This window comes from Rutilus rutilus (assembly GCF_951802725.1).
Source record: "Rutilus rutilus genome assembly, chromosome: 18".
Classification (NCBI taxonomy): domain Eukaryota; kingdom Metazoa; phylum Chordata; class Actinopteri; order Cypriniformes; family Leuciscidae; genus Rutilus; species Rutilus rutilus.
In genome coordinates, this window is record NC_140231.1 from 36,460,901 (window position 1) to 36,488,400 (window position 27,500).

General features: G+C 44.3%; 2 protein-coding genes across 3 annotated transcripts in view; both read right to left on the reverse strand.

Annotated features, from left to right (window-relative positions):
* Positions 1–785: 785 nt before the first annotated feature.
* arsb (arylsulfatase B) lies at positions 786–14,334 on the reverse strand. Of its 2 annotated transcripts, none has more exons than XM_084387678.1 (8): positions 13,916–14,331; positions 12,711–12,897; positions 11,376–11,566; positions 9,659–9,866; positions 8,615–8,858; positions 6,344–6,414; positions 6,112–6,264; positions 786–1,595 (listed from the first exon to the last, which is right to left on the reverse strand). In XM_084387678.1, exons 1-8 carry the CDS (start codon positions 14,150–14,152, stop codon positions 1,342–1,344), a joined length of 1,545 nt encoding a protein of 514 aa, XP_084243804.1. In that variant the 5' UTR covers positions 14,153–14,331; the 3' UTR covers positions 786–1,341. The 2 variants fall into 2 exon arrangements, with proteins under 2 accessions (XP_084243804.1, XP_084243805.1); XM_084387679.1 differs by lacking the exon at positions 786–1,595 and adding an exon at positions 5,649–5,893 and having other exon boundaries at positions 13,916–14,334.
* Positions 14,335–14,468: 134 nt separating this feature from the next.
* The window catches only part of dmgdh (dimethylglycine dehydrogenase), a 24,232-nt gene continuing 11,200 nt past the window's right edge, over positions 14,469–27,500 (reverse strand). The window contains exons 6-16 of the mRNA XM_084387665.1: positions 27,287–27,500; positions 26,237–26,435; positions 25,988–26,157; positions 23,422–23,575; positions 23,094–23,259; positions 22,209–22,339; positions 21,290–21,507; positions 20,419–20,576; positions 17,818–17,877; positions 17,591–17,725; positions 14,469–15,404 (exon numbers count right to left, since the gene is read on the reverse strand). The exon at positions 27,287–27,500 is cut by the window's right edge and continues 35 nt beyond it. Coding sequence (XP_084243791.1) covers positions 15,198–15,404; positions 17,591–17,725; positions 17,818–17,877; positions 20,419–20,576; positions 21,290–21,507; positions 22,209–22,339; positions 23,094–23,259; positions 23,422–23,575; positions 25,988–26,157; positions 26,237–26,435; positions 27,287–27,500 — 1,812 coding nt within the window. The 3' untranslated portion in view covers positions 14,469–15,197. The remainder of the gene's footprint in view (positions 15,405–17,590; positions 17,726–17,817; positions 17,878–20,418; positions 20,577–21,289; positions 21,508–22,208; positions 22,340–23,093; positions 23,260–23,421; positions 23,576–25,987; positions 26,158–26,236; positions 26,436–27,286) is intronic.

A 27,500-nucleotide genomic window follows, 5' to 3' on the forward strand; every position in this document is an offset into this window, starting at 1 on the left:
ATTACAGGAAGTGCAGAGGAGGGAGCGGGTCCTATTACAGGAAGTGCAGAGGAGGGGGCGGGTCCGATTACAGGTAGTGCAGAGGAGAGGGCGGGTCCTATTACAGGAAGTGCAGATGAGGGGGCGGGTCCGAATACAGGAAGTGCAGAGGGGGGGGCGGGTTTGATTACAGGAAGTGTAGAGGAGGGAGCGGGTCCTATTACAGGAAGTGCAGAGGAGGGAGCGGGTCCTATTACAGGAAGTGCAGAGGAGGGGGCGAGCCCTATTACAGGAAGTGCAGAGGAGGGAGCGGGTCCTATTACAGGAAGTGAGCAGCTGTTTCTGTCCCCGTCTCTGGAAAACTCTGTCTCCTCCTCACTAATGGCTTTTCAATCTGTTCTCCATCTCTTCAGTGAAGCACAAGATCTGATCCTGCTTCAGACTGATAAAGAAATATCATCTTACTAAGACATATTATTGGCAGATATAGAGTGACAAACAATATTTATATGCATTTTATGTACGTACCTGCTATTCTGCTATAAAGATCTCATTGATTTACATTACAGCCTTACTTTTTGTCCATATAAATATCAGCATCTGCAGCAAATTGCATATTTTTTTCTGAATAAAACTGTTTTTCCTCCAAACTTTCACTATATCAGACTATATGAGCCATAAAAGCCTGATGCATCAAATATGACACTCAATTTAAAAAAAAAACACATATGCAAACGTTTTTTTTTTTACGATTTTTTATTATTTTGTCCAATGGTTCAATCAATGTTCCATTCTAAAAAAAAATGTATATGATTTTCATAGGGTTAAAATTATTACATATAATGTGTGTGTGAGAATGAGCCTCATTGCTCAGTGTTTCTCATCCAGTGCTGAACTGATGCATGATGGGAAACACGAGCTTCAGAGGAGAATCAGACAGAATCAGACTTCAGAAGAGTCATATGGTTTTTGCTTAGAATAAATGAACATACCATCCCAGACGGATACTTAAACTCACATGAGCCCAAACACACACACTGCATTCGATGCTGATTGTGGTGAAAAATGATTCAATTTTAAAAGACTAAGATGATTTAAAGGTGAGATCTGTAATCACACACACACACTCGCACACATTCACTCACTCACACTCACACTCACACTCACACACACACTAACTCACTCACTCATTCTCATTCACGTACGCACACACGCACACTAACTCACACACATGAACACTCACACACAAACACTCACACACACTCACTCACTCACACGCGCACACAAACGCACACATTCACTCACTCACTCTCTCACACTCACACACACAAACACTCACACACACACTCCTTCTCCTCCTCCTCACTGCCAGGGTCCCCAGGCTCCGCTGGCCCCGGGGTCACAGCGGGGGTCATCGGGGGGGAAGTCGACGGGTCTGGCCTGGTTCTGGTACTCCTGCAAGCGTCGGAGCAGGAAGGCCACGAGCTCCGGGCGCTTATGGGAAACCTCCACTCGCTCCTCGGGATCCTCCTCGACGTTAAACAGCATCACCGGCTTCAGCGGGTCCGACGCCTTCTGCACATGACCAGCAGGGGGCGGGAACCACAGAGGACAACCTGAAGGAAATCACAGATGACAACCTAAAGGAAACCACAGAGGACAACCTGAAGGAAACCACAGAGGACAACCTGAAGGAAACCACAGAGGACAACCTAAAGGAAACCACAGAGGACAACCTGAAGGAAACCACAGACAACCTAAAGGAAACCACAGAGGACAACCTGAAGGAAACCACAGAGGACAACCTAAAGGAAACCACAGAGGACAACCTGAAGGAAACCACAGAGGACAACCTGAAGGAAACCACAGAGGACAACCTAAAGGAAACCACAGAGGACAACCTGAAGGAAATCACAGATGACAACCTAAAGGAAACCACAGAGGACAACCTGAAGGAAACCACAGAGGACAACCTGAAGGAAACCACAGAGGACAACCTAAAGGAAACCACAGAGGACAACCTGAAGGAAACCACAGACAACCTAAAGGAAACCACAGAGGACAACCTGAAGGAAACCACAGAGGACAACCTAAAGGAAACCACAGAGGACAACCTGAAGGAAACCACAGAGGACAACCTGAAGGAAACCACAGAGGACAACCTAAAGGAAACCACAGAGGACAACCTAAAGGAAACCACAGAGGACAACCTGAAGGAAACCACAGAGGACAACCTTAAGGAAACCCACAAAACGTCTTGGTTACATATGTAACCTTTGCTCCCTGAGCAGTATTCCCCGAATATGGGATATGGGAACACCTTTGGTGTAGACGAATGTCTGAAGCCCTTATACCATCACACCAATTTGATTGGCCAATATCGCTTAGCACCACCCTAAGAATACGTCACGTATGCTTCATATTAGTGTGCTGCGGGCTATTTCCTCAGATTCCATGACAAAGGAAGCACTATTCAAGTAAGGGAAGGCCGGCATCGCAGTGTCTCATTCCCTACTCAGGGAACAAAGGTTACACTCCCTTTTATAGGTTTCTCAACACTGCGAATATACCTATGGGAACAATTTATACCATAACGCCTTCACATACCTGAGAATAGCTGGAAGACTGTGGAAAGTGTCCGCTCAAGCAGATAAGACCTGGGAGCCCGGAGCCATTCTCACGTCCAGACCGTAGAACTTGATAAAAGTGTTCGGAGAAGACCATCCTGCCGCAACACAAATATCCTCCAAAGAAGAGCCCCTAAAAAGAGCTTGAGAAGAAGCCATTCCTCTAGTGGAATGGGCACGCACACCTAGAGGCGAAGCCAAACCTTGTGCCTCATAAGCCACGAGATAACCTCAATCACCCAATGAGACATTCCCTGTTTGGTGACGGCAGCCCCTCTGTTTTTACCACCAAAACACACAAACAATTGCTCCAATTTACGCCACTGGGCTGAGCGGTCGTCATAGACCTTCAGTGTCCTGACCGGGCAGAGGCCGAGAGGCTGTGCATCACTCCCAGTCTCCGAGGGGAAAAAGCCTTCAAAACCACCAGCTGAGAACAAAAAGGGGTTGACACTACCATAGTTCTGTCAGGACCACTATCGTCAAATACGGTAGACAATTAGCATACAGTTTCGCAAACAAATCTACCTCCGCTCGGCCAAACTGCTGATATATGAGGCTCACCACTTGAGGGTGCAACCTCCATTCCCCCGGTTCTAAGCCCTGCCTTGAAAGCAGCACTGCTCCCAGGCTAAGATGGCCTGGAATGTGAACCGCCCCTTGACCGACAGAAAGTCTCGACCACGGACACAGAGCATAAAAGCCTCTGCGTGTGATCATTACTCTGCGAAACGGGTGGCAATGGGGGTGTGTGGAGACAGCCGTGCCCGTATCGTGTGAGTCTAGTTCTATGCCCAGAAAAGTCGTGTGTTGACGTGGCAGCAACACACTCTTCTGAAGGTTTATGCGTAAACCCAAGCTCCTCAAATGGCTGAGTACCAAGTCTCGATGTACTATTGCCAAGTCCTGAGATTGAGCTAATATCAGCCAATCGTCCAGGTAGTTTAAGATTTGGACGCCCTGGGGCCGCAGCAGGGCCAGAGCTGCGTCCATACACTTTGTGAATGTTCGAGGAGCCAGAGCTAGTCCGAACAGAAGAACACGGTATTGATACGCTCTGCCCTCGAAAGCGAACCTGAGGAACTTCCTGTGCCTCTTGACGACCTGGATGTGGAAGTACGCATCCTTCAAATCGTTACAATCTCTGGTTTGGACATGAGACAAAATGGACTTCAACATCAGAATTTTGAATCTGCTCACTCTGAGCACAAGGTTTAGGCAACGTAAGTCCAGTATTGGATCTATAGGCCCTTTCTCTAGGAGTGACACAATCTCCTGATTCAGTGTCAAAATCTCCCCAGGACGCACCGTCGTGAGAAGGATCCTGCCGAAAGGAGGTGGGCATTTCCTAAATTGAATGGTGTAACTGTGTCGAATGGTGCGTAACACCCATTGTGAGACTTCGGGCAGGTGCTACCACAAGGCCCAGTACTCTGCTAGGGGCGTTAGCCGTTCTTCCTCTGGAGCCTGCCGAACTGCAGGTGTCAATACATTCGCTGATAGCAGAGAGCCCTTGGTGTCTGCAGAAACAGGAAGTACGAGTGGAGTGACTGCGGTAGTCATAGACAGGTCCCCCTTCGTAGGGTTCCAAAGCACACAAATGGCGGAAACCTCTACAACAGGGACCTGTCTAATTGCCCGATTAGGCTGGCCCACCACGTCAAACGTGGGGGTTTTGACCCTAGGGCTTTTCCCGGAACTCCGAAGGCATGAGGGTGCGGAGTGTCTGGGGTGCTGCTTGTCGAGGGAGCTCCGCCCGAGACGCAATTTGCGGCAGAACGGTTAAGGTCGGAGCACGGAGGTCACAATGAGAGAGGCGAATACGTTTGCACGGTTCGTCCAAACTCTCCGATGGAGGGACAGGCCTCCGAGGACGAGCAAGGGAATCAGGAACTACTTCTTAGGGACGTGGGGTCAAGAGGTTGTGGCCGTCAAACCCAGGTCTATCCTTCTGTGTCGTGAACAAAACGGTGGATGCATCCTGGGGCCCCAGTCTCTGCGAGGGGGCTCCATAGGTGATGGTTAACTTCGCTGTGCCTCACGGGGGCGCTGCAGGGAAGACGAGCGCGAACGAACTGTTGGTGGTTATCGCTCGCTCTCCCTAGGCCTAAGGGAATAAGCTGGCGGAAAACAGCAGATTGCGTTTCGCTGCTCGAAATTTCTCCACCACAGCGGTGACAGACTCGCCAAATAGACCGTCCTTGGACACAGGGGCATTCAACAGGAAGGTCAGTAAGAGTGAGCCAAAGGTGGCGCTCTACTCTACGCGGGCAGTGTGCTTGGTAGCTCTAAGCGCCAAGTCAGTGGCCCGCCTGTGTTCTTTAACAGCCTCTTGAGTCAGGCCTTCTCCCTCATCTAACTCTTTATCAGCTCTGCTTGATAGGCCTGAAGTACAGCCATTGAATGAAGAGAGGCTGCTGCCTACCCAGCGGCCATGTAGGATTTCCCAACCAAAGCGGAAGTAGAAGTAACTCTACACGGTTTGGATGGCAACATGGGCCATGGTTACTCTTTTGGCGTAAGTCGACTTGCGTACGTCCGTCTGCCGGAAGCTAGTTATTTTAGTCGATAAAGTTTTAAATATGGTCATTTTTCTTACAAGAACGCATCACTTTGCTTCAGAAGGCCTTTATTAACCCCTCGGAGCCGTTTGGGACACTTTTATGATGGATATGATGCACTTTTATGATGCACTTTTATGACATTTTTTAATATAACTCGATTGTATTCGTCTGAAAGAAGAATGTCATATACACCTTGGATGGCTTCAGGGTGAGTAAATCACTGGCTAATTTTCATTTTTGAGTGAACTATCCCTTTAAAGAAGAAAGAAGCTCTCCATGTGCTCGGGCTCATAATCGTCACCCCAAACATCATCTCATGCGGCAAAACTTACAAGCGCAGGCTATCACAGTGCAGACAGTCAGTTAAAAGCGCCGCCTGGGCATGTTTAAGACCCAGATATTGCACGCCCCTGTCATGAGTGTCTCCTTCTGCGATGAACCTATCACACGGGTCGATGCATTTCTTAAAACTGTGTGGTAAAACTGCTCTGAATTATAGCAAAGAACACGATAAACACACTTTCCTACAGGCAACAGAAAATTCGCCTCCTGAAGGAATAAAATCGGAGGAAATAGCGCGCAGCATACTAATGACGCATACGTTAAGCATTATTGTATATATGGATGGTATAAGGGCTTCAAACATTCGTCCACACCAATGGTGTTCCCATAGCGATATTCGCAGTGTTGAGAGACCTATGAAAGGGAGCCACAGAGGACAACCTGAAGGAAACCCACAGACACCAGAGACATCACATGGAATTAAAATGGACAATATTATTATTTTATGGAATATAGAGGTTATGCGTGTGACATCACAGTCGGCCGGAGTGACTGCGGTTACACACACACTGAGTGTGTGTGTTACACACACCCCGCCCACATTTGTTCTTCTTCCAGAAGATTTAACAGCACAACTTCTCCTTTCATGATGACTTTACCTGGATAACCCGTCAGAAGCTTCCAGTTCTTGTAGCGAATGGCGGCATGAACCGAGATATTAAACTCTGAACGCAACCCGAGTGCGACGGGCCGAGATGCTGACGAGTGTAAAGAGTCCTGCAGGAACTCCCCCGACACATCATCACCAGGACCTGAAAGAGACACGCAGCTCATGTGTGATCGGGAGTGAAACCTGGTTCTGGTCTCAGTGTAAACCGGTCTCTCACTCACATGGCGAGTCGTCCACGAACAGCGGGTCGATGTTGTGCAGAAGCTCAACCCGAGGAGAAGCTTGACCACGACTGAAACACACACACACACGCTTCTATTAAACCTGACATTTAAATCTCTTAACGAAACAAAACTGACCGACATTTAAATATCTTAACGAAACAAAAGCGACTGTCGTTTAAATCTCTGAACGAAACAAAAGTGAACGACATTTAAATCTCTAAACGAAAACAAAACTGACCGACATTTAAATCTCTAAACGAAACAAAAGTTATCGACATTTAAATCTCTTAACAAAACAAAACTGACTGACATTTAAATCTCTTAACAAAACAAAACTGTCTGACATTTAAATCTCTTAACGAAACAAAACTGACCGACATTTAAATATCTTAACGAAACAAAAGCGACTGTCATTTAAATCTCTGAACGAAACAAAAGTGAACGACATTTAAATCTCTAAACGAAACAAAACTGACCGACATTTAAATCTCTTAACGAAACAAACGAAACAAAAGCGACCGACATCGAAATCTCTTAACGAATGAAACCGACTGAAATTTAAATCTCTTAATGATACAAAACCAAGCGACCGACATTTAAATCTCTAAACGAAACAAAAGTGAACGACATTTAAATCTCTAAACGAAACAAAACTGACCGACATTTAAATCTCTTAATGAAACAAAACTGACCGACATTTAAATCTCTTAACGAAACAAACGAAACAAAAGCGACCGACATCGAAATCTCTTAACGAATGAAACCGACTGAAATTTAAATCTCTTAATGATACAAAACCAAGCGACCGACATTTAAATCTCTAAACGAAACAAAAGCGACCGACATTTAAATCTCTAAACGAAACAAAAGTGACCGACATTTAAATCTCTAAACGAAACAAGTTATCGACATTTAAATCTCTTAGTGAAACAAAACTGACCGACATTTAAATCTTATCAAAACAAAAGTTACCGACATCTAAATCTGACATTTAAATCTCTAAACGAAACAAGTGACCGACATTTAAATCTCTTAACGAAACAAAACTGACTGACATTTAAATCTCTTAACGAAACAAACTAAACAAAAGCTACCGACATTGAAATCTCTTAACGAAACAAAACTGACTGACATTTAAATCTCTTAACGAAACAAACGAAACAAAAGCGACCAACATTGAAATCTCTTAACGAAACAAGAGACCGACCGAAATTTAAATCTCTAAATGATACAAAACCAAGCGACCGACATTTAAATCTCTTAACGAAACAAAAGCGACTGTCATTTAAATCTCTAAACGAAACAAGTGACCAACATTTAAATCTCTAAACGAAACAAAAGTGAACAACATTTAAATCTCTAAACGAAACAAGTTACCGACATTTAAATCTCTAAACAAAACAAGTTGTCGACATTTAAATCTCAACGAAACAAAAGCGAATGACATTTAAATCTGAAACAAAACTGACCTACATTTAAATCTCTTAACGAAACAAAAGCGACTGTCATTTAAATCTCTAAACGAAACAAGTGACCAACATTTAAATCTCTAAACGAAACAAAAGTGAACAACATTTAAATCTCTAAACGAAACAAGTTACCGACATTTAAATCTCTAAACAAAACAAGTTGTCGACATTTAAATCTCAACGAAACAAAAGCGAATGACATTTAAATCTGAAACAAAACTGACCTACATTTAAATCTCTTAACGAAACAAACAAAATAAAAGCGACCAACATTTAAATCTCTTAACAAAACAAACGAAACAAAAGCGACCGACATCGAAATCTCTGAACGAAACAAAAACGACCGACATTTAAATCTCTAAACGAAACAAAACTGACCGACATTGAAATCTCAAACACACACACATTTCGATTAAACCAAGAGCTCAACTGATCATCACGACTTTACTTAAATAAAATATCTAAACATTCTTACATCAAGATGCATTTACTGGAGAAGCAGAAGGACTCAAGAAATTAAGTCTTGTTTTATGAAAAAACTACCAAAATGAAGTGAGTTTGTGCTTAAAACAATGAAATCAGAATAAATAATCTGGTATTTCCTTTGAATTACGGTTATTTGCAATGTTTTGTCTCAGTTCATCACTGGCAGGTGTTCATACAAACCATTTGTTCCCTGATGTGGAAAACATCATTTGCTCCTCTACTGATCAGACATATTTCAATTCTGTTCAAATGATTCACAGCCATCAAAACAGCACCAACGTGTGGAAATATTGATGAAGATGTTCACATTCACCTGATAGTGTCCCACACATTGAAGCCGTCCAGAGGTTTGGTGCCGTTGGTCGACGCCCCGGCCAGACCCACGATCGTGGGCAGCCAATCAGAGACGTGGATGAGCCCTCGACTGACACTTCCTGGCTGCTCTATCATTGGCCCGGTCACGAAGCCCACGCCCCTGACTCCGCCCTCCCAGAGCGTCCACTTCCTGCCACGCAGAGGCCAGTTATTCCCCCCCGACAGGGTCTGACCACCATTATCTGCCCAACACAAGGGAAACAGCGCCACCTTATGGACTGATCACAACACTCCATTTTGACTCATTTGTTCCTTGATGTGGAAAACATCATTTGATCCTCTATTGATCAAGACATATTCCAATACTGTTCAAATTATTCACTGCACTGCAAAAAATGCTTTTTTTACTTAGTATGTTTGTCTTGTTTCCAGTCCAAAATATCTAAACATTCTTAAATCAAGAAGCATTTACTAGAGGAGTAAAATGCCATAAGATATTGTTTTTTTTTCCGAGGAAATAAATCACAATTAAGTGAGTTTTTTCTTCTTTTTTTTAAAAGCTACATTATCTGCCAGTGGAGTAAGAAAAATAAGAAACAACGAAACAAAAGCGACAGACATTGAAATCTCTTAAAGGAACAAAAAAGTGAACTTTTTAAATTAACTGAGGCGCTACAGCGATCTCTCACGACACATTAAAAACCATAAAAAGGTATTTATTGTTTAGATTTCTGTAGAAAATGACCAAATTTGAAAGTTGAGACTTTGTTTGATATCTAAAGTAACTTGTTCTGTCCTGTCTGTCAGTCAGTGTCCTCTTTACTGTGAGAACATGATGTAGCGTGAGAGAGGCGTGGCTTGTCGGACATAGCAACAGTAACTAAAGGGGGCGGGTCTCTGCGAACGCTCAATTGTCTGGATTACTCAGTTGTTCTTGAGTCACTGATGCATATACTAGTCAGCACTATAAATACAGCACTGCTATTATATGAGTATGACTGCCTGTAAAGCTGCTGTATGATAGACCTGAGCTTCTCAGTACCTGTGGAGAAGATGAGAACGGTGTTGTTCCACAGTCCAGCGTCCTGAAGAGCTCGGCTGATGTTCCCCACGGCTTCATCCATCGCCGACACCATGCCTGCGTACTTGCGCCGGTGCGTGTCCTTGATGAAGCTGTAGGGGGCGACGAAGCGCTCGGGTACCTGGAGGGGCGCGTGAACCGCCTGCAGCGCCACATAGAGGAACAACGGCTGCCGAACACCAGAAAACGTTTTCCTTATTACAAGCAGATGCGCGTTTCTCTGCCTCTGGTCAGACGGATGCATTTCTGACAGTGGTTTTAAAATCAAATTTAGGGCTTTTTAAGACCTCCACAAATCATATTAGTACCGTATAGTTGGGGAAGGGCAAGAGCAACAATAAAATCAACATTTTATGTCTTGATATGAACGGGAAGAGCATGTTCTATCAGATCAGGGGTGGACGATATGGCAAAAATAACACATTTTTTCAAGAAAATCACGATTCACGATTTTATCACGATTCTTTTTTGCATGTTGGTTTTCCTATTTTGTGACTGAGCATTACAGCCAAACTAATGTCCCTACTTTAAAAACAAAACCTTACAAGGTTAAATATTTACATATTAAATAAAATAGAGATAGGCAGACATTTAGGCCAAAGCGGCGAAGATAAAAATCTTTGTCATTTTTTTTTGTTATTAAAAAATAAGAACAAAGATACACATTACATATTCACAACATAATATCCAAATGAAACAAATATAAAAATAAAACACTACATAGACTTTACTGTATAAATTATACATTGATTCTTAAAGCTACTATTAAAGTTCTCAGTCAAGAGCAGTGAGTGATTTTCTGTTTTTTGTTTTAATTACATTTAAAATAAAAAAAATCATTATTTACTCTCTCAACATGTTTTAAACCCGAATAAATTTCTTTCTTCTGCTGAATAAAATATTATTTTATTACTTTTATGAATAAAAGTTATTTTGAAGAATGTGGGTAACCAAACATTGACTTCCATAGTCAACGGGGACCAGCAACTGTTTGGTTAGCAACATTATTCAAAACATCTTATTTTGTGTTCATTCCAAGAAAAAAATTCATTCAGGTTTGGAACAACATTAGAGAGTAAAAAAGGACAGAATTTTCATTTTTGGGTGAACTGTCCCTTTAAGGACAAGCAGCAGCATGTTTACTATTACCCCGGATTTCCACCAACTGCGGAACGGCTGCGTGTCGGCTCCGCTGCGTGTCGGCTCCGTGCTCCGCTGTCCTTCAATACCCACCAGGTCCGGATTTGTTGCGGAATGGCTGCGGCCATGACTAACAGCTGAAGTCAGGAGGACCCACGAGATCTCGCGAATTCACGTATGATCGCGCGATATAAGGGCTGAATTGCTCCGGCATCCGGCAAAAATAGAAGCTCTGCGTATCTGCTCCGGAGATCTGCGGATCGTCGGAGTCAGAACGCAGCTGTTCCGCAGTCAATGAAAATACACACATTGACTTTAATGGAAACCTATTGACTCCGCCGCCGTTCCGCAGTTGGTGGAAATTAGGGGTTAGGCTACTGTCACTTTAAGACCTGAACGCTTATTAGACCTGAACGAAAGATATTTCTTCGATACGAGACATTTTAACCCTCCACGATCAGAAATCGTGACATCGCACTCACACACCCCTATATCAGATGCATGTTTGTGTCTATGGGACCTGAAGGAGCGCGAGTACCTTCTCGGGCTCGTGGCGTGAGATGATGTCCTCGGCTCTCTGAGAGAAGAGTTCTGTGGAGTATTGGCCCGTGTAGTTGACGGCCACGTCCTCCCCGTCCCGCAGGTCCAGAGCGCAGCGCGTCACGTTCAGAGGAGCGATCAAAGTACATCTGTGATGAGTGAAATAATCCTCTGAACCCGTGAGGTATCCTGCACACACACACACACACGAGCAACACAGAGCATCTGTTCCTGGTTCACTGTGACATACATCATTACGCTATTTCTACGTCATTACGCTATTGCTACGTCATTACGCTATTGCTACGTCATTACGCTATTTCTACGTCATTACGCTATTGCTACGTCATTACGCTATTGCTACGTCATTACGCTATTTCTACGTCATTACGCTATTTCTACATCATTACGCTATTGCTACGTCATTACGCTATTTCTACGTCATTAAGCTATTTCTACATCATTACGCTATTGCTACGTCATTACGCTATTTCTACGTCATTACGCTATTGCTCCGTCATTACTCTATTTCTACATCATTACGCTATTGCTACGTCATTAGACTATTGTTATGTCATTACGCTATTGCTACGTCATTACGCTATTGCTACGTCATTACACTATTTCTACATCGTCGCGCTATTTCTACGTCATTACACTATTTCTACATCATTACGCTATTTCTACATCGTCGCGCTATTTCTGTCATTACACTATTGCTACGTCATTACGCTATTTCTACGTCATTACGCTATTTCTACGTCATTACGCTATTTCTACGTCATTACGCTATTTCTACATCATTACGCTATTTCTACGTCATTACGCTATTTCTACATCGTCGCGCTATTTCTACGTCATTACACTATTGCTACATCATGACGCTATTTCTACGTCATTACGCTATTTCTACGTCATTACGCTATTTCTACGTCATTACGCTATTTCTACATCATTACGCTATTTCTACGTCATTACGCTATTTCTACATCGTCGCGCTATTTCTACGTCATTACACTATTTCTACGTCATTACACTATTTCTACGTCATTACGCTATTCCTACGTCATTACGTTATTTCTACATCATTATGCTATTTCTATGTCATTATGCTATTGCTACGTCATTGCACATGCGCAGTCCTTTCAGTTTCGGTTTTCAATCCGATCAAGAGTTTATCTCGTAAACATCGTAATGTCATTGGGATCGAGCTCAAGCGGATCGATTAAGGCGTTTACATGAAGGCTTTTCAGCGCGATTGAGTCGTCAATCCCATCACTAACGGATGATTTGGTTGCATGTAAACGCAGCCACTCAGTGACTGGGATCCTACCGAAGAAGGTCTGGAAGCCTCGACGGGTGGGCAGACAGTCCTTCCGGAACATTCCCAGATGCCACTTTCCCACCATGTGTGTGGCGTAGCCGGCGTCCAACAGGAGCTCGGGAAGAAGCTTCTCGTCCAGAGGAACACAGTAGGGCTGACAGGGCCAGATGATCTGGTGCTGCAGACCCGTGCGGATCTGGACACAACACACACATTTACCACGGTATTCCTGAAAAATATCCATATTTATAACTTTATAAACTATAATCACTGACTTCCAGTAACGGCCGTACGTGAGTCAAGTTCCTGCGAAATAGTGACCTCTGACCCCACGCATGACCTCTGACCTGAAGCATGGCCTCTGACCCGGACACATGACCCGACGCATGACCTCTGACCCGGACGCATGACGCATTGATGAACGCGGAAGCGCAGAGGATTGAGCAAAACAAAACACCAGTCACCAATTACAAGTTTAAAACGAGGATTTTTAAAGAGAAATGTGGGAGGAGCTTGAGTTTGATGTTTGAACCGCGAGAGGCGTCGACTCTCCCCTGAGCTAATGATACTCCTACATCATACGTCATGTGTCGGGTCAGAGGTCATGCGTGGGGTCAGAGGTCACTCTTCCACCGGAACTCGACTCGCGTACGGCCAGTGATTATAGTTTAAATGTAAGTTATAAATGTGGATATTTTTCTTCACTTCATAAGACATTTATTAACCCCTGGAGGCGCCGCGTATGGATTACTTTTATGATGGATTGATTTTTTGGGGGGGCTTTAAGATCTCAGGCACTATTCACTGCCATTATAAAGCTTGGAAGAGCAGGCTGTTTTTGAATACAACTCCTGACTGTGTTTGACTGAAAGAAGGAAGTAATTTGCACTTGCAATCGAATAAATCATGGGATAATATTCATGTTTGGGTGAACTCTTCCTTTAAACAGTTTCATGATCTACATATATTATATGCTACACTGAAAAATGAAATGCATTAATAAAAACTACAGTTGTATAAACTTGACTCCATTTGAACTCTACTTCCTTAAATTCAAATTCAGGAAATGCATTCTTGTTTTTTTCTTGTTTTTTTAAATAATTCTTTGTCGGTCGAGTTCTGAACTCTGACAGCAACACCACAACACTTTCTCAGAGCATATGATGGCATAATGGGTTAATGGGTTAGTTCTGAATGAATGATGGATCAGTGACCTGGTATCGGCCAGTCATCAGCTGGTTTCGGGATGGAGTGCACAGCGGCTGAACATAGTAATTCTCCAGCCGAACCCCCTGACCCGACAGCCGGTCCAGATGAGGAGTTCTGATCTCAGAACCGTGATATCCCACATCATTCCAGCCGAAATCATCCGCCAGAATAAAGACGATATTCGGAGGTTTGGCCGCGACTGGACTGACAGAAACCAGCAGAAAACACAGCGCGAGCTTCATTCCCAGCTTCAGCTTCAGTCGAACACTGACGAACTCAGATTAAACAAACGCTGGAGTAAAACCACACATGTTTGAATGTTTTAAAACAGGGCAATAATACACTTCTCAAACTAACACAGCCTCAGCGGGAAGAGAAGTCTCCGCTTATAGACATTCATTTAGTTCCTGATGACGTCCTCGGAACCTGCCAATGGTGAGGGAGTGGTTATGTATATTTAATAGTCACGTGACATATCTCATTAATATTCATTAACCGAGCTTTTCTTTTCTAATTCGTGGACTAAAAAATGTAAGGCAATAATAAATAAAGACACCTACAGCAGTGATATTAACTTTATTCAATTTGAGTTTCACTTCCTTGAATTCAAATCTCACACCACCAGGAAATAATTCATTTTCATTTTCAAATAATTCAGTTTTGAACCTCTGTACTATGGTAAATATTATTCTAAACTTTTAAATCTCTCTAAAATACTTTCGTTCTATGGTTAAGACTGTCAAAGAGGAGAAAGAGAGAGTTTATTGACATTGAAAACATACAGTACAGATACAGGAGTAATTAGTGGTCGACATCATCCTAGAATCATCTGAGATTGTGTTTTAATAAAGTTCTTCTCTGGCTCTTTGTAAGACTCATCAGTTAATTGGATTCCTCGAAACTCTGAACACGAAATACTATCAAACAAAACCATAGAGTTAATATCATTCACAGAATCTGGACATTAAAGCTACACTGTGTAAGATTTTCTCCCATCTAGTGGTGAAATAGTATATGACTACTAACTGAATATTACTTTCTAGCCCCTCCCATTCCGAGGGTGTTTTAACTCCTACGGTGGCCGTATTATTCCAGTCGCGAGTAATCTCCCCCTCGCATTCGTCTTGGTGCCACTGAGTGTAAAAGCACGAAAGGCGAAGCTTGAATTTCCAGGTTTGTGAATTTGATTTGAGATTTTCACGTAGACGAAACGTTCACACAGAAATGAAAATCTTGGCTGATTCAGTTGTGACATCATTGAATGCGTCTGAAAGTTCAAAGGTCGCGTTAGGTCTGGCTCTTCCTCTGCTGGCGGGTTCTGCTGGGTTCTGTGAGCACCAGCGGCTCCTTAGCAACCGTTGCCGGGTGTCTCTGACCCAGAAGCTCCACCTCCAGCTGTTGACCCTCGAGGGTCAGATGGAGCGGCAGGTACGCGAACGCCAGACTCTGACGAGCAGTGAAGCTGTACGATCCTGACGTTGTGTTCCCCACCACCTGCACACACACACACGATGATAAACTCTCATATAACCTCTCACACACACACACAGACACACACACGATGATAAACTCTCACATAACCTCTCACACACATACACACACACACACACACTATCGGCGGGCGGGTGGGCGGGTCTCACAAATCTAGAATGTGTTGGTCTGAAGAGCTTCATTATTCATAGGTGTGGTTTGGGCATAACGTGAAATAAACCAATCAGAGCGTCATCTCACATTCCCTTTAAGAGCAGGTGTGCTTGTTCCATGGCGGGTTACTATTATAACGGCGGATTTGCCAGACGCACGCCAGGAGCGGTTCACAGCCGAGGAGAGCGACGTTCTCGTCAGGGCCGTAAAACACAGAGAAGTGACATTGGGGATGGAGAAACACACCCAAATTAGCTTCGGTTAAACAGGCGTATAATAATGTGGGTAAATGTGTAAGCTAGATTTATGCCTATTCTTTCACATCTTCATGGACACAACAATGATTTCCCTCGTGTGGTAATGTTTTTCCTTGTAATAATGTATGATTTGCAAAAATGAAAACTGCTGCTTCTGTGTGTAGATGAGAGAAGCAAAGTGTATGTGCGTTGTGCACACGCTACATTATGGCCAAGCATGCGCCCTTAAAACAGCATATGAATAACATGCGCAACGCGTCACTGACTGTAGACGAGGTTTCTCCTGGTCAGTGGTGGAATTGTTTTCTGAAACTGCAGAATAGCACCAGGGAACGTTTGCGCCGGAACACGCCTCCTCTTTTCCCTGAACCGCCCCCGGGAGCGCAAGTTCATTCCCTAATTTACCGGCGTGCGTCTGTGGAGGGAAGAGTCCGCTGTGCGCGGGTGCAGTATAGGAATGATACATGCGTTGCTGTAAAAAGTCAATTGACCTCTCGCCGGCCCCTCCCCCAAAACGGCCATTGTCCAATCACACATCATAGCAACCGTTACTATGGGAGCAGGTCCGACAAACATTGACTCCAAGCAAGATGGTGAAGCGGTGCGCCCACGGCGTTTGTAAATCGGACACTAGATACCCCGAGAGATTGTCTGGAGGAGTTGTGTTCTTTCCATTCCCAAAGCCGAAAACACAACGTGACTGGTGCCTACAATGGATAAAACAGTGCGGACGGCCCCACTCCCAGTTAAATGTGTCGAACATTACGAAGCATAAATACGTCTGCTCAAAGGTAACCGTTAAGGCTAACAGCTTACTAGTTACCGTGTTGTCTAGATCTACTAACTAGAGGCAAGAACACAAATTGGACCAAAGTTATGATTACCATGTTATTAGTTATGTTATTAGTATTAGCTGTTTTCAGAATCAGAATGTTTTATATCCATTGTTGAACATAATTCACAACTAGGAAATAGCTTTGGCTTAGTTAAAGGTGCATAACAGATAATACAATAAAATAAAATGGATATCTGAATGCCTTATATTTTGTTTTATCTATTTCATTTTATTAAATTATCTGTTATGCACCTTTTAAGCCAAAGTAATCTCCTATTTGTGAATTCTGTTCATCAACAATGGAAATAAAACATTCTGATTCTGATTCTCAAAACGGCTATTCTCAAAACAACAGAGAAATGTTAGTTAGCTTTGAATGGCTTTGACGCACATGTAGGTTTAGCTAGCTAACATACCCTTGTATTTTAACAAAATACTCGCTACTCGCAATAGACAATAATAGACCATAACATATGAAAGAGAACTTACCCGGCAGTGCAAGAGCATGACTGGTCCACAAGGCTGTGCTGGTTGCATTTGAGGTACAGGTCATGGGGTTTGTCAGATTTCGCTTGAGACCGGTAAGCATTAGCCTCGATAGTAGTCGTGTCTCCTTCATTGCGTATTTTTATATTTTGAATATATCCCTCCACTGCATACTGTAACCCCTTTTGCCTCGATCTGGAGGATATCGCGGAGGTATTGCTCCAAAAAAGGTCACTGACACGCACGGGTATACCTCTTCCCGTCATGGCAATCTGTCGCGCTGGTCGTGTTTGACCATTTGTTTGTCGGACGTAGCAACAGTAACTAAGGGGGGCGGGGCTCGGCGAAAGGCTAATTGCGCTGGGTGCAAGATAGGGCCCACACACATTCAGACACTCACACACACTCTCACACACACACGCACTTTCATACACACACACACACACACTCTTCTTTACCTGTCCGTTGTGCCAGACGGTCTCGTTTCCCTCGGGGTCGATGTCTTCAGTGTTCACTGTGAGGAACGTCAGTCGACGCCTCAAACCCTGAGCCTTGATCTCCAGCAGAGCCTGTTTACCCACGAAATCTGCAGGCTGGAAGCACAGAACCGGTGAGATCCGGGTGAGATCCGGTGAGATCTGGCGCCTCACAGACACACTGACAGTTTCATCATTATTATAATTACCTTATTGAGTTTGATGAAATAGTCCAAACCGGCTTCTAAAGGATTCGTGTCGCAGTTCATCTGGAAACAGAAGAACACACACTGAGACGAGACGAACGTTTACATGTGATCGTTCCCCTTAATCGCAGTGAGCAGACCTCTTCACTCCCGCTAACAGGAGATTCACATCAGTCTGAGTACTAGATGAGAACTGAGGTTACTCTACCGCCATCATTCACTAATGAACAGAACAAATGATGAACTCGCATATTGTCTGTGTGTGTGTGTGTGTGTGTGTGTGTGTGTGAGTGTGTACTGTAACTGATACTCTTTTCTCCACTTTAACCTCCTGCATGGACAACTTCTGCCCCCTTTCCTCCAGGCCAGCCCACGCCACACCTTCTGCCCCCTGGCTATCTGATGTTCTCCGTGAACATCGTTCTAAACTCAGGGGTGCAGAGAGGAAGTGGCGCAAATCGAAAGATCCTACTGACCTTGGTCTTTATCAATCCCTCCTCTCTTCCTTCTCTGCTAATATCTCTACTGCTAAAATGACTTACTATCACAACAAAATGAACAATTCTTCAGACTCTCGCATGCTTTTCAAAACCTTCTCCTCTCTTCTCAACCCTCCTCCTCCTCCTCCTCCTTCATCAACACTAACAGCTGACGATTTTGCTACATTCTTTATAAATAAAACAACCACCCTCAGCAGCCAATTTACCAAACCACAAACTGACACACACATTTCACCAGCTAACACACATTCTACGCTCCTTCTCTCCACTCTCAGAGGCAGAAGTCTCCAAACTCTTCCTTTCCAATCACCTACTACCTGTCCGCTTGATCCTATTCCCACTAATCTACTTCAGGCCATTTCTTCCTCAGTTGTACCCGCACTCACACACATCATCAACACCTCTCTTCACACTGGTACCTTTCCCACAGCAGTTAAGAGGCTCGTGTAACCCCACTGCTTAAGAAACCCACTCTACATCCAGCACATCTGGAGAATTACAGACCGGTGTCTCTCCTTCCATTCGTCGTGAAAACACTTGAACGAGTTGTTTTCAACCAGATCTCTTCCTTCCTTACACAGAACAACCTCCTGGATAACAACCAGTCTGGTTTCAAAAGTGGACACTCAACTGAGACGGCCCTGCTCTCGGTTACTGAAGCTCTGAGACTCGAGCAGCCTCCCAATCCTCAGTTCTCATCCTGCTGGATCTGCTGCCTTTGACACAGTTAACCACCAGATCCGCCTGTCAATCCTAAAGATGAAGGGCATCTCGGGAACCGCACTCCAATGGTTCAACTCTTACCACTCAGGTAGGTCCTTTAGGGTGTTGTGGAGGGGTGAGGTGTCTAAGACCCAACATCTAGCTACTGGAGTGCCTCAGGGCTCAGTGCTTGGACCGCTTCTCTTCTCCATCTACATGACATCACTAGGATCTGTGATTCAGAAACATGGCTTTTCCTATCACTGCTACGCTGGTGACACACAACTCTACCTCTCATTCCAGCCTGACGATCCGACGGGAGCTGCTCGTATCTCAGCCTGCCTGACAGACATTTCTGGCTGGATGAAGGACCACCACCTTCAACTAAACCTTGCGAAGACAGAGCTACTCGTGGTCCCGGCCAACCCAAAATCACCCGGCCTTCATCACAACCATTCAGCTAGACTCGTCATCCATAAATTCATCAAGGTCAGCCAGGAACCTTGGAGTGGTAATTGATGATCAATTGAACTTCACAGAGCACATTTCTAGAACTGCCTGGTCATGTAGATTTGCCTTGTACAACATTAGGAGGATCAGGCCCTTCTTATCAGAACATGCTACACAACTCCTTGTCCAAGCGCTAGTTCTATCCAGACTGGACTATTGTAGCGCTCTCCTGGCTGGTCTTCCAGCTTGCACGGTCATACCTCTGCAACTGATCCAGATGCCGCAGCCAGAGTGGTCTTTATCGAGCCGAAAAGGGCACACGTCACTCCTCTCCTCACAAAACTGCACTGGTTGCCAGTTGCCACTCGCATCAAATTCAAGTCACTGACGTTTGCCTACAGAACAACCACTGGTTCTGCTCCCTTTTACTTAAACTCATTACTTCGGACTTATGTGCCATCCAGAAACTTGCGCTCTGCAAGCGAACGACGTCTTGTGGTGCATCATCTCAAAGAGGCACAAAATCTCTTTCTCTGACCTTTAGCATGACTGTTCCCTGCTGGAGGAATGATCTAACTCAACCAGAGCGGCTGAGTCCATAGCCACTTTCAAGAAACGGCTGAAGACTCTTCTTTTTCGACAGCACTTGATCCAGTAATAATAACTTTCTCTTCTATTCTATTCTGTTCTATTTAAAAAAAAATTTTTTTTTACATTTAATGCGTTAGATTAAACTGAGAAGGGTCATAGCACTTGCATATTGTTGTCCTACTGTTAGTTTCACTGCTTCTATTGCTCTCATTTCTCTCTCTTTGGATAAATGCGTCTGCTAAATGAATAAATGTAAATGTGTGTGTTTGAGTGAGTGAGTGAGTGAGTGTGTGTGTGTGTGTGTGTGTGTGTGTGTGTGTGTGTGTGTGTGTGTGTGTGTGTGTGTGTGTGTGAGCAGGACCTCGGCTCCCCAGGCTCTGAAGCCCTTCTCCAGTCTCAGTGAGTTCATGGCGTATGTGCCGAAGTTATCGATGTCCTCGTCGTGTCCCGCTTCCATTAGCGCCTCATACGCAGACCTCATGTTCCTCATGTCCATGTACAGCTCCCAACCCAACTCGCCTACACACACACACACACACACACACACACAGTATGAGGACAGCCGCTCATTAGCATAAGTTCTGTCAGTCAGCCTGCACTGATCTATGGGATCAATATCCCGTCAAAAGTATTGCGGTCACGGATCAAAATATAATAAGCATGAATAAAAACGTTTAAAAGCTTTACAAAAAAGTCGTGTTTATCAAACTGTCGTGTTCCCCTGTCCGAGTGAACATCAGTCGCATGAGTCGCACTGGAGTGACGTCAACTCTTCCATTGATCGGCTAGAGGAGGAGCTGTCAATCTAGAACTAATTATGAAAATGAATTAGAGCTAAACAATGGTGATGCTTAAGCCCGCCCTAATTTACATAAAACTCTAATGGCAACATGCGCAGAACGTGGAAAGAAGAGCGAAGAGAAAAACAGCACAAGGAACAAAAGAGTAAAATATGAGCAGAAAATACAGAGCAATAAAACCAAGGAAACCGTAATTTTTAAGAAAACATAAACACATGTTTCAGTTTTGTGCAATATCATTTTTAATGCGTTTAAAGTTTTTATTCATGCTTGTTATATTTTGATCCGTGACCGCGATGTTTGCTATTCTGATAATTTTGCATTCGTTTTTTCAGTTTGCGATATATTTGAACATGTGTTTTAAACTTTTTGATTCACGCTTATTATATTTTGATCCGCGACCGCAACACCGGGATATCCCACACTGATCACCTGTGTATGAGATCCGCATGGCTCGCACGGGAACGCCGGCCAGCTGAATGGATCTGCACTGCAGGAATCTGAAAGCCGCATCACTCATGTCTTCATCGGTCAGTTTCTGAAGAACCGTTCGTGACTTCGGCCCGGCGACGCCCAGAACACCGATCTCATCCGTCACGTTACACACACTCACGCGATAATCACCATCACACACCTCGCGCTCGATCCATCTGAAGAGAGAGAAACCTCAATAAACTCAGCCCAACTTGTACTAAACTCATGGCCATGATATTATAGAGTCTCTGGAAAGGCGGTTCGATGTGGTTTCTATGGTGTTATGAGTGTTTTTAGGCAGTTGCGAGTATTTTATTTTTATTTATTTTTCTGGTTCAGCCGGTGAAAATGGTACATCAGATCTAGTAAAGTAGAAGCACAACACACTCTCCTCAACAACACACATGATGTGAGGAATTATTCAAAGACACACACTCAACCCTAAGACTCACTGAAGGTCTCGTCATTAGTAGCTCTAGTGTAAGTGAGGATTAATTAAGTAAGCTGCAGTCTCTCTGAGAACTGCAGGTCAATTCACTTTCATCCAGAAGGGGGCGCTGAGTGTGTATGTGTCAGTGGGGAGATGAGTGCGCTGCTTTCTGATTGGATGAGACGAGGGGCAGAAACCAGACAGCTGTTACTGACTGACACACACACACACACACACATTTTTCTTTTAGATATTCTCACTTTACACACACTGGCTCCCTTCAGCTCTCAGACAGTAGTAAATGTTACTGATGTGTGTGTGTGTGTGTGTGTGTGTGTGTGTGTGTGTGTGTGTGTGTGTGGTGTGTGTGAGTGTGAGTGTGAGTGTGTGTGTGTGTGTGTGTGTGTGTGTGTGTGTGTGTGTGTGTGTGTGTGTGATTGCTCGCACCGCAGATCGTGAAGCTCGGACCCGGAGCCTGTGATGAGCAGAAACTCTCCAGGTGCAGTCTGGGTAACCGTGACCTCAGCGTAGACACGCCCCCGCGGGGTCAGCATGTGACTGATGTTGGTTTGGCCCACCTGAGAATCAAACACCATCATCATTCAGTCTGACTCCTGTTGCTGTCGGTTACAGGTGTTTGTACTGGTCAGAGACACTCATGAAGTGATTCTCCGTCCAGATCATCAGACACGATCTTTAACTAAAAAACTTTACATGTAAAAAAACATGTACACTGTGTTTTCGGCTGTTTCTATACAGTTATTAGGGTGTTTTGAGTGTTTTAGGCTGTTGCTATGCAGTTGCTAGGGTGTGATGAGTGTTTTAGGCTGTTGCTATGCAGTTGCTAGGGTGTTCTAAGTGTTTTAGGCTGTGTCTATTTAGTTATTAGGGTGTTCTGAGTGTTTTACACTGTTGCTATGCAGTTTCTATGGTGTTCTGAGTGTTTTAGTTTGTTGAGTGTTTTAGTCTGTTTCTATGCAGTTGCTAAAGTGTTCTGACTGTTTTAGGATGTTACTATGCAGTTGCTAGGGTGTTCTGAGTGCTTTAGGCCATTGCTATGCAGTTAGGCTGTTACTATGCAGTTATTTGGGTGTTCTGAGTGTTTTAGGCTGTTGTTAAACAGGTTATATGATGTTTTAGGTTGTTTCTATGCAGTTGCCAGGATGTTCTGAGTGTTTTAGGCTGTTGCTATGTGGCTATTAGGGTGTTCTGAGTGTTTTAGGCTGTTGTTAAACAGGTTATATGATGTTTTCGGTGGTTACTATGCCATTGCTAGGGTGTTCTGAGTGTTTTAGGCTGTTGCTAAGCAGTTTTCTTCTCTCTCTCTCTCACCTTTGGCAGTGTGTTGGCAAACAGCCGGTCGAGCAGCCGGTGTGAATCTTCTCCTTTCACCATGAACTTCCCGAAGGGTGAAAGGTCAATCACACCCACTCCCTCCATCACCAGTTTACACTCCCGTCCGACTGGCCCGAACCAGTTCGTCCTTCTGAAACTGGGTCTGCATCACAGGACCAGAGAGAGACACTCACTCACACCTTACGTCAACAAGTTCAGGGTTTTTTATTTGCCATTGTGAGCAGAAGAGACTCTTTCAAAAACATTAAACGTTTGAACGCTAGTGTTAATATATAATTTAGACTATATAGTCAGATCAGCTCACTTGTATCCGATGTCGTCTCCAGGTTTGTAGAAGTAGTGTGGCTGTTCCCAGCCTGCATGGAAACCCATGGAGCATTTGTCCTTCAGCAGCTCATAGACGCCACTGACCCGGCTAGTGGGCCGACCCGCGAAACGCTCCTCCTTCGGGAAGCCCACTGAAACCAGTCACACACACAGATCATTATTTCAGCATCGCACTCCTCTTTAAGGCTGTTTCTATACAGTTATTAGGGTGTTCTGAGTGTTTTAGGCTGTTTCTATGCGGTTGCTAGGCTAGGATGTTCTGAGTGTTTTAGGCTGTTTCTATGCGGTTGCTAAGGTGTTCTGAGAGTTTTAATCTGTTTCTATGCGGTTGCTAGGGTGTTCTGAGTGTTTTAGGCTGTTTCTATACAGTTATTAGTGTGTTCTGAGTGTTTTAGGCTGTTTCTATGCAGTTGCTAGGGTGTTCTGAGTGTTTTTAGGCAGTTGCTATACGGTTGCTTGCATGTTCTGAGGGTTTTAGGCTGTTGCTATACGGTTGCTAGGATGTTCTGAGAGTTTTAGTCTGTTTCTATACGGTTGCTTGGATGTTCTGAGGGTTTTAGGCTGTTTCTATGCGGTTGCTAGGCTAGGATGTTCTGAGTGTTTTAGGCTGTTTCTATGCAGTTGCTAAGGTGTTCTGAGAGTTTTAGTCTGTTTCTATGCGGTTGCTAGGGTGTTCTGAGTGTTTTAGGCTGTTTCTATACAGTTATTAGTGTGTTCTGAGTGTTTTAGGCTGTTTCTATGCGGTTGCTAGGGTGTTCTGAGTGTTTTTAGGCAGTTGCTATACGGTTGCTTGCATGTTCTGAGGGTTTTAGGCTGTTGCTATACGGTTGCTAGGGTGTTCTGAGTGTTTTAGGCTGTTTCTATATGGTTGCTAGGGTGTTCTGAGTGTTTTAGTCTGTTTCTATGCTGTTGCTAGGGTGTTCTGAGTGTTTTAGGCTGTTTCTATACAGTTATTAGTGTGTTCTGAGTGTTTTAGGCTGTTTCTATGCGGTTGCTAGGGTGTTCTGAGTGTTTTTAGGCAGTTGCTATACGGTTGCTTGGATGTTCTGAGGGTTTTAGGCTGTTGCTATACGGTTGCTAGGGTGTTCTGAGAGTTTTAATCTGTTTCTATGCGGTTGCTAGGGTGTTCTGAGTGTTTTAGGCTGTTTCTATACAGTTATTAGTGTGTTCTGAGTGTTTTAGGCTGTTTCTATGCAGTTGCTAGGGTGTTCTGAGTGTTTTTAGGCAGTTGCTATACGGTTGCTTGCATGTTCTGAGGGTTTTAGGCTGTTGCTATACGGTTGCTAGGGTGTTCTGAGAGTTTTAGTCTGTTTCTATACGGTTGCTTGGATGTTCTGAGGGTTTTAGGCTGTTTCTATGCGGTTGCTAGGCTAGGATGTTCTGAGTGTTTTAGGCTGTTTCTATGCAGTTGCTAAGGTGTTCTGAGAGTTTTAGTCTGTTTCTATGCGGTTGCTAGGGTGTTCTGAGTGTTTTAGGCTGTTTCTATACAGTTATTAGTGTGTTCTGAGTGTTTTAGGCTGTTTCTATACAGTTATTAGTGTGTTCTGAGTGTTTTAGGCTGTTTCTATGCAGTTGCTAGGGTGTTCTGAGTGTTTTTAGGCAGTTGCTATACGGTTGCTTGCATGTTCTGAGGGTTTTAGGCTGTTGCTATACGGTTGCTAGGGTGTTCTGAGAGTTTTAGTCTGTTTCTATACGGTTGCTTGGATGTTCTGAGGGTTTTAGGCTGTTTCTATGCGGTTGCTAGGCTAGGATGTTCTGAGTGTTTTAGGCTGTTTCTATGCAGTTGCTAAGGTGTTCTGAGAGTTTTAGTCTGTTTCTATGCGGTTGCTAGGGTGTTCTGAGTGTTTTAGGCTGTTTCTATACAGTTATTAGTGTGTTCTGAGTGTTTTAGGCTGTTTCTATGCGGTTGCTAGGGTGTTCTGAGTGTTTTTAGGCAGTTGCTATACGGTTGCTTGCATGTTCTGAGGGTTTTAGGCTGTTGCTATACGGTTGCTAGGGTGTTCTGAGTGTTTTAGGCTGTTTCTATATGGTTGCTAGGGTGTTCTGAGTGTTTTAGTCTGTTTCTATGCTGTTGCTAGGGTGTTCTGAGTGTTTTAGGCTGTTTCTATACAGTTATTAGTGTGTTCTGAGTGTTTTAGGCTGTTTCTATGCGGTTGCTAGGGTGTTCTGAGTGTTTTTAGGCAGTTGCTATACGGTTGCTTGGATGTTCTGAGGGTTTAAGGCTGTTGCTATATGGTTGCTAGGGTGTTCTGAGTGTTTTAGGCTGTTTCTATATGGTTGCTTGGATGTTCTGAGGGTTTTAGGCTGTTTCTATACAGTTATTAGGGTGTTCTGAGTGTTTTAGGCTGTTTCTATGCTGTTGCTAGTGTGTTCTGAGTGTTTTAGGCTGTTGCTATACCGTTGCTAGGGTGTTCTGAGTGTTTTAGGCTGTTTCTATACAGTTATTAGGGTGTTCTGAGGGTTTCCCACTGAAACCAGTCACACACAGATCATCGTTCCAGCATCATTCTAGCAAACACGCCTCTTCCTGTCACGTGACTCACCCACGTTGTTGAAGCCGTAGGACTCCCTGGCTTTGGCGCACACGTACGGTACGGTGGTCCAGTTGCCGTAGCGATTGGGGTCACACTCGATGAGATCATACGGGGGTTCACCGCTCATGATCCAGTCGCTGAGGAACTTCCCCACTCCTCCCGAGTGAATGATGCCGTACCTGTCAATCACACCTCACATATGTCAGTCATCACGTCAGTCGTTATGATTCTGTGATGTTTGTCAGATGTGGTGCTGACCCGAAGCCGATGGCGGTCCAGTAGTTGCGGGCTCCCTGGTGCGGCCCGATCATGGGCAGCAGGTCCGGTGTGTATGTGATCGGCCCGGACACGATGTTGATGATGTCAGCATTCTTCAGAACCGGCACCATCTCCATGGCCATTTCCACATGATCCATTATCCGGTCCAGATCCGACTCGAACAACTCCTTACCGAAACCTTCAACACACACACACACACACACACACACACACACACACACACACACACACACACTTAATTGATGTACAACTGTGCTTTGTTTTCCATTTTTTTACTGGAAAACAAAGATAATGATTTATGAAGACAATAGAATAGAATAGAATAGACCACAATAAAAAATTTGAACAGAATATCTTAGAACAGAATAAAAAAATAGAATAGAATAAAACAGAATATATTAGAACAAAAAAGGATACAACAGAATAGAACAGAACGGAATCGAATAGAACAAAACAGAATATTTAAGATGTACAATGCACGACTGCGCTGTGATTGGACGTTGCTATGGTGTACGACTGCACTGTGATTGGATGCTGCTATGGTGTACAACTGCACTGTGATTGATGCTGCTATGGTGTACGACTGCGCTGTGATTGGACGTTGCTATGGTGTACGACTGCGCTGTGATTGGACGTTGCTATGGTGCACGACTGCGCTGTGATTGGACGTTGCTATGGTGTACGACTGTGCTGTGATTGGACGTTGCTATGGTGTATGACTGCGCTGTGATTGGACGTTGCTATGGTGTACGACAGTGCTCTAATTGGACTCTGCTATGGTGAAAGACTGTGCTGTGATTGGACGTTGCTATGGTGTACGACAGTGCTCTAATTGGACGTTGCTATGGTGAAAGACTGTGCTGTGATTGGACGTTGCTATGGAGCACGACTGCGCTGTTTTTGGACGTTGCTATGGTGTACGACAGTGCTCTAATTGGACTTTGCTATGGTGCATGACTGCGCTGTGATTGGACGTTGCTATGGTGCACGACTGTGCTGTGATTGGATGCTGCTATGGCGATCTCTGACCTGGCGGGACGCCGTCTCGGATCCACGAGTCCTGCAGAACCATCTTCTCCTCGCTCTCGTAGGGTCCGAACAGCAGCCCGTCGCGCTCCTGACGCAGGTAATACGAGCCCTCCAGATCCCGGATCACCGGAAGCTCCGCCTCCAGGGCCTTCACCTCGGGAACGGTCGCCGTGACGACGTACTGGTGGTGCACTGGGACGGTGGGGTGCTGGAA

Coding starts and splice junctions, on each gene's coding strand:
- arsb (XM_084387678.1), bottom strand. CDS start 14,152: ATGAAGCTCGCGCTGTGTTTTCTGCTGGTTTCTGTCAGTCCAGTCGCG. Junction 11,567..12,710: donor AGGCTTCCAGACCTTCTTCG/GTAGGATCCCAG, acceptor GTGTGTGTGCAG/GATACCTCACGGGTTCAGAG. Junction 6,415..8,614: donor AATGTGTGGGACACTATCAG/GTGAATGTGAAC, acceptor TGTGTGTTTCAG/TCGTGGTCAAGCTTCTCCTC.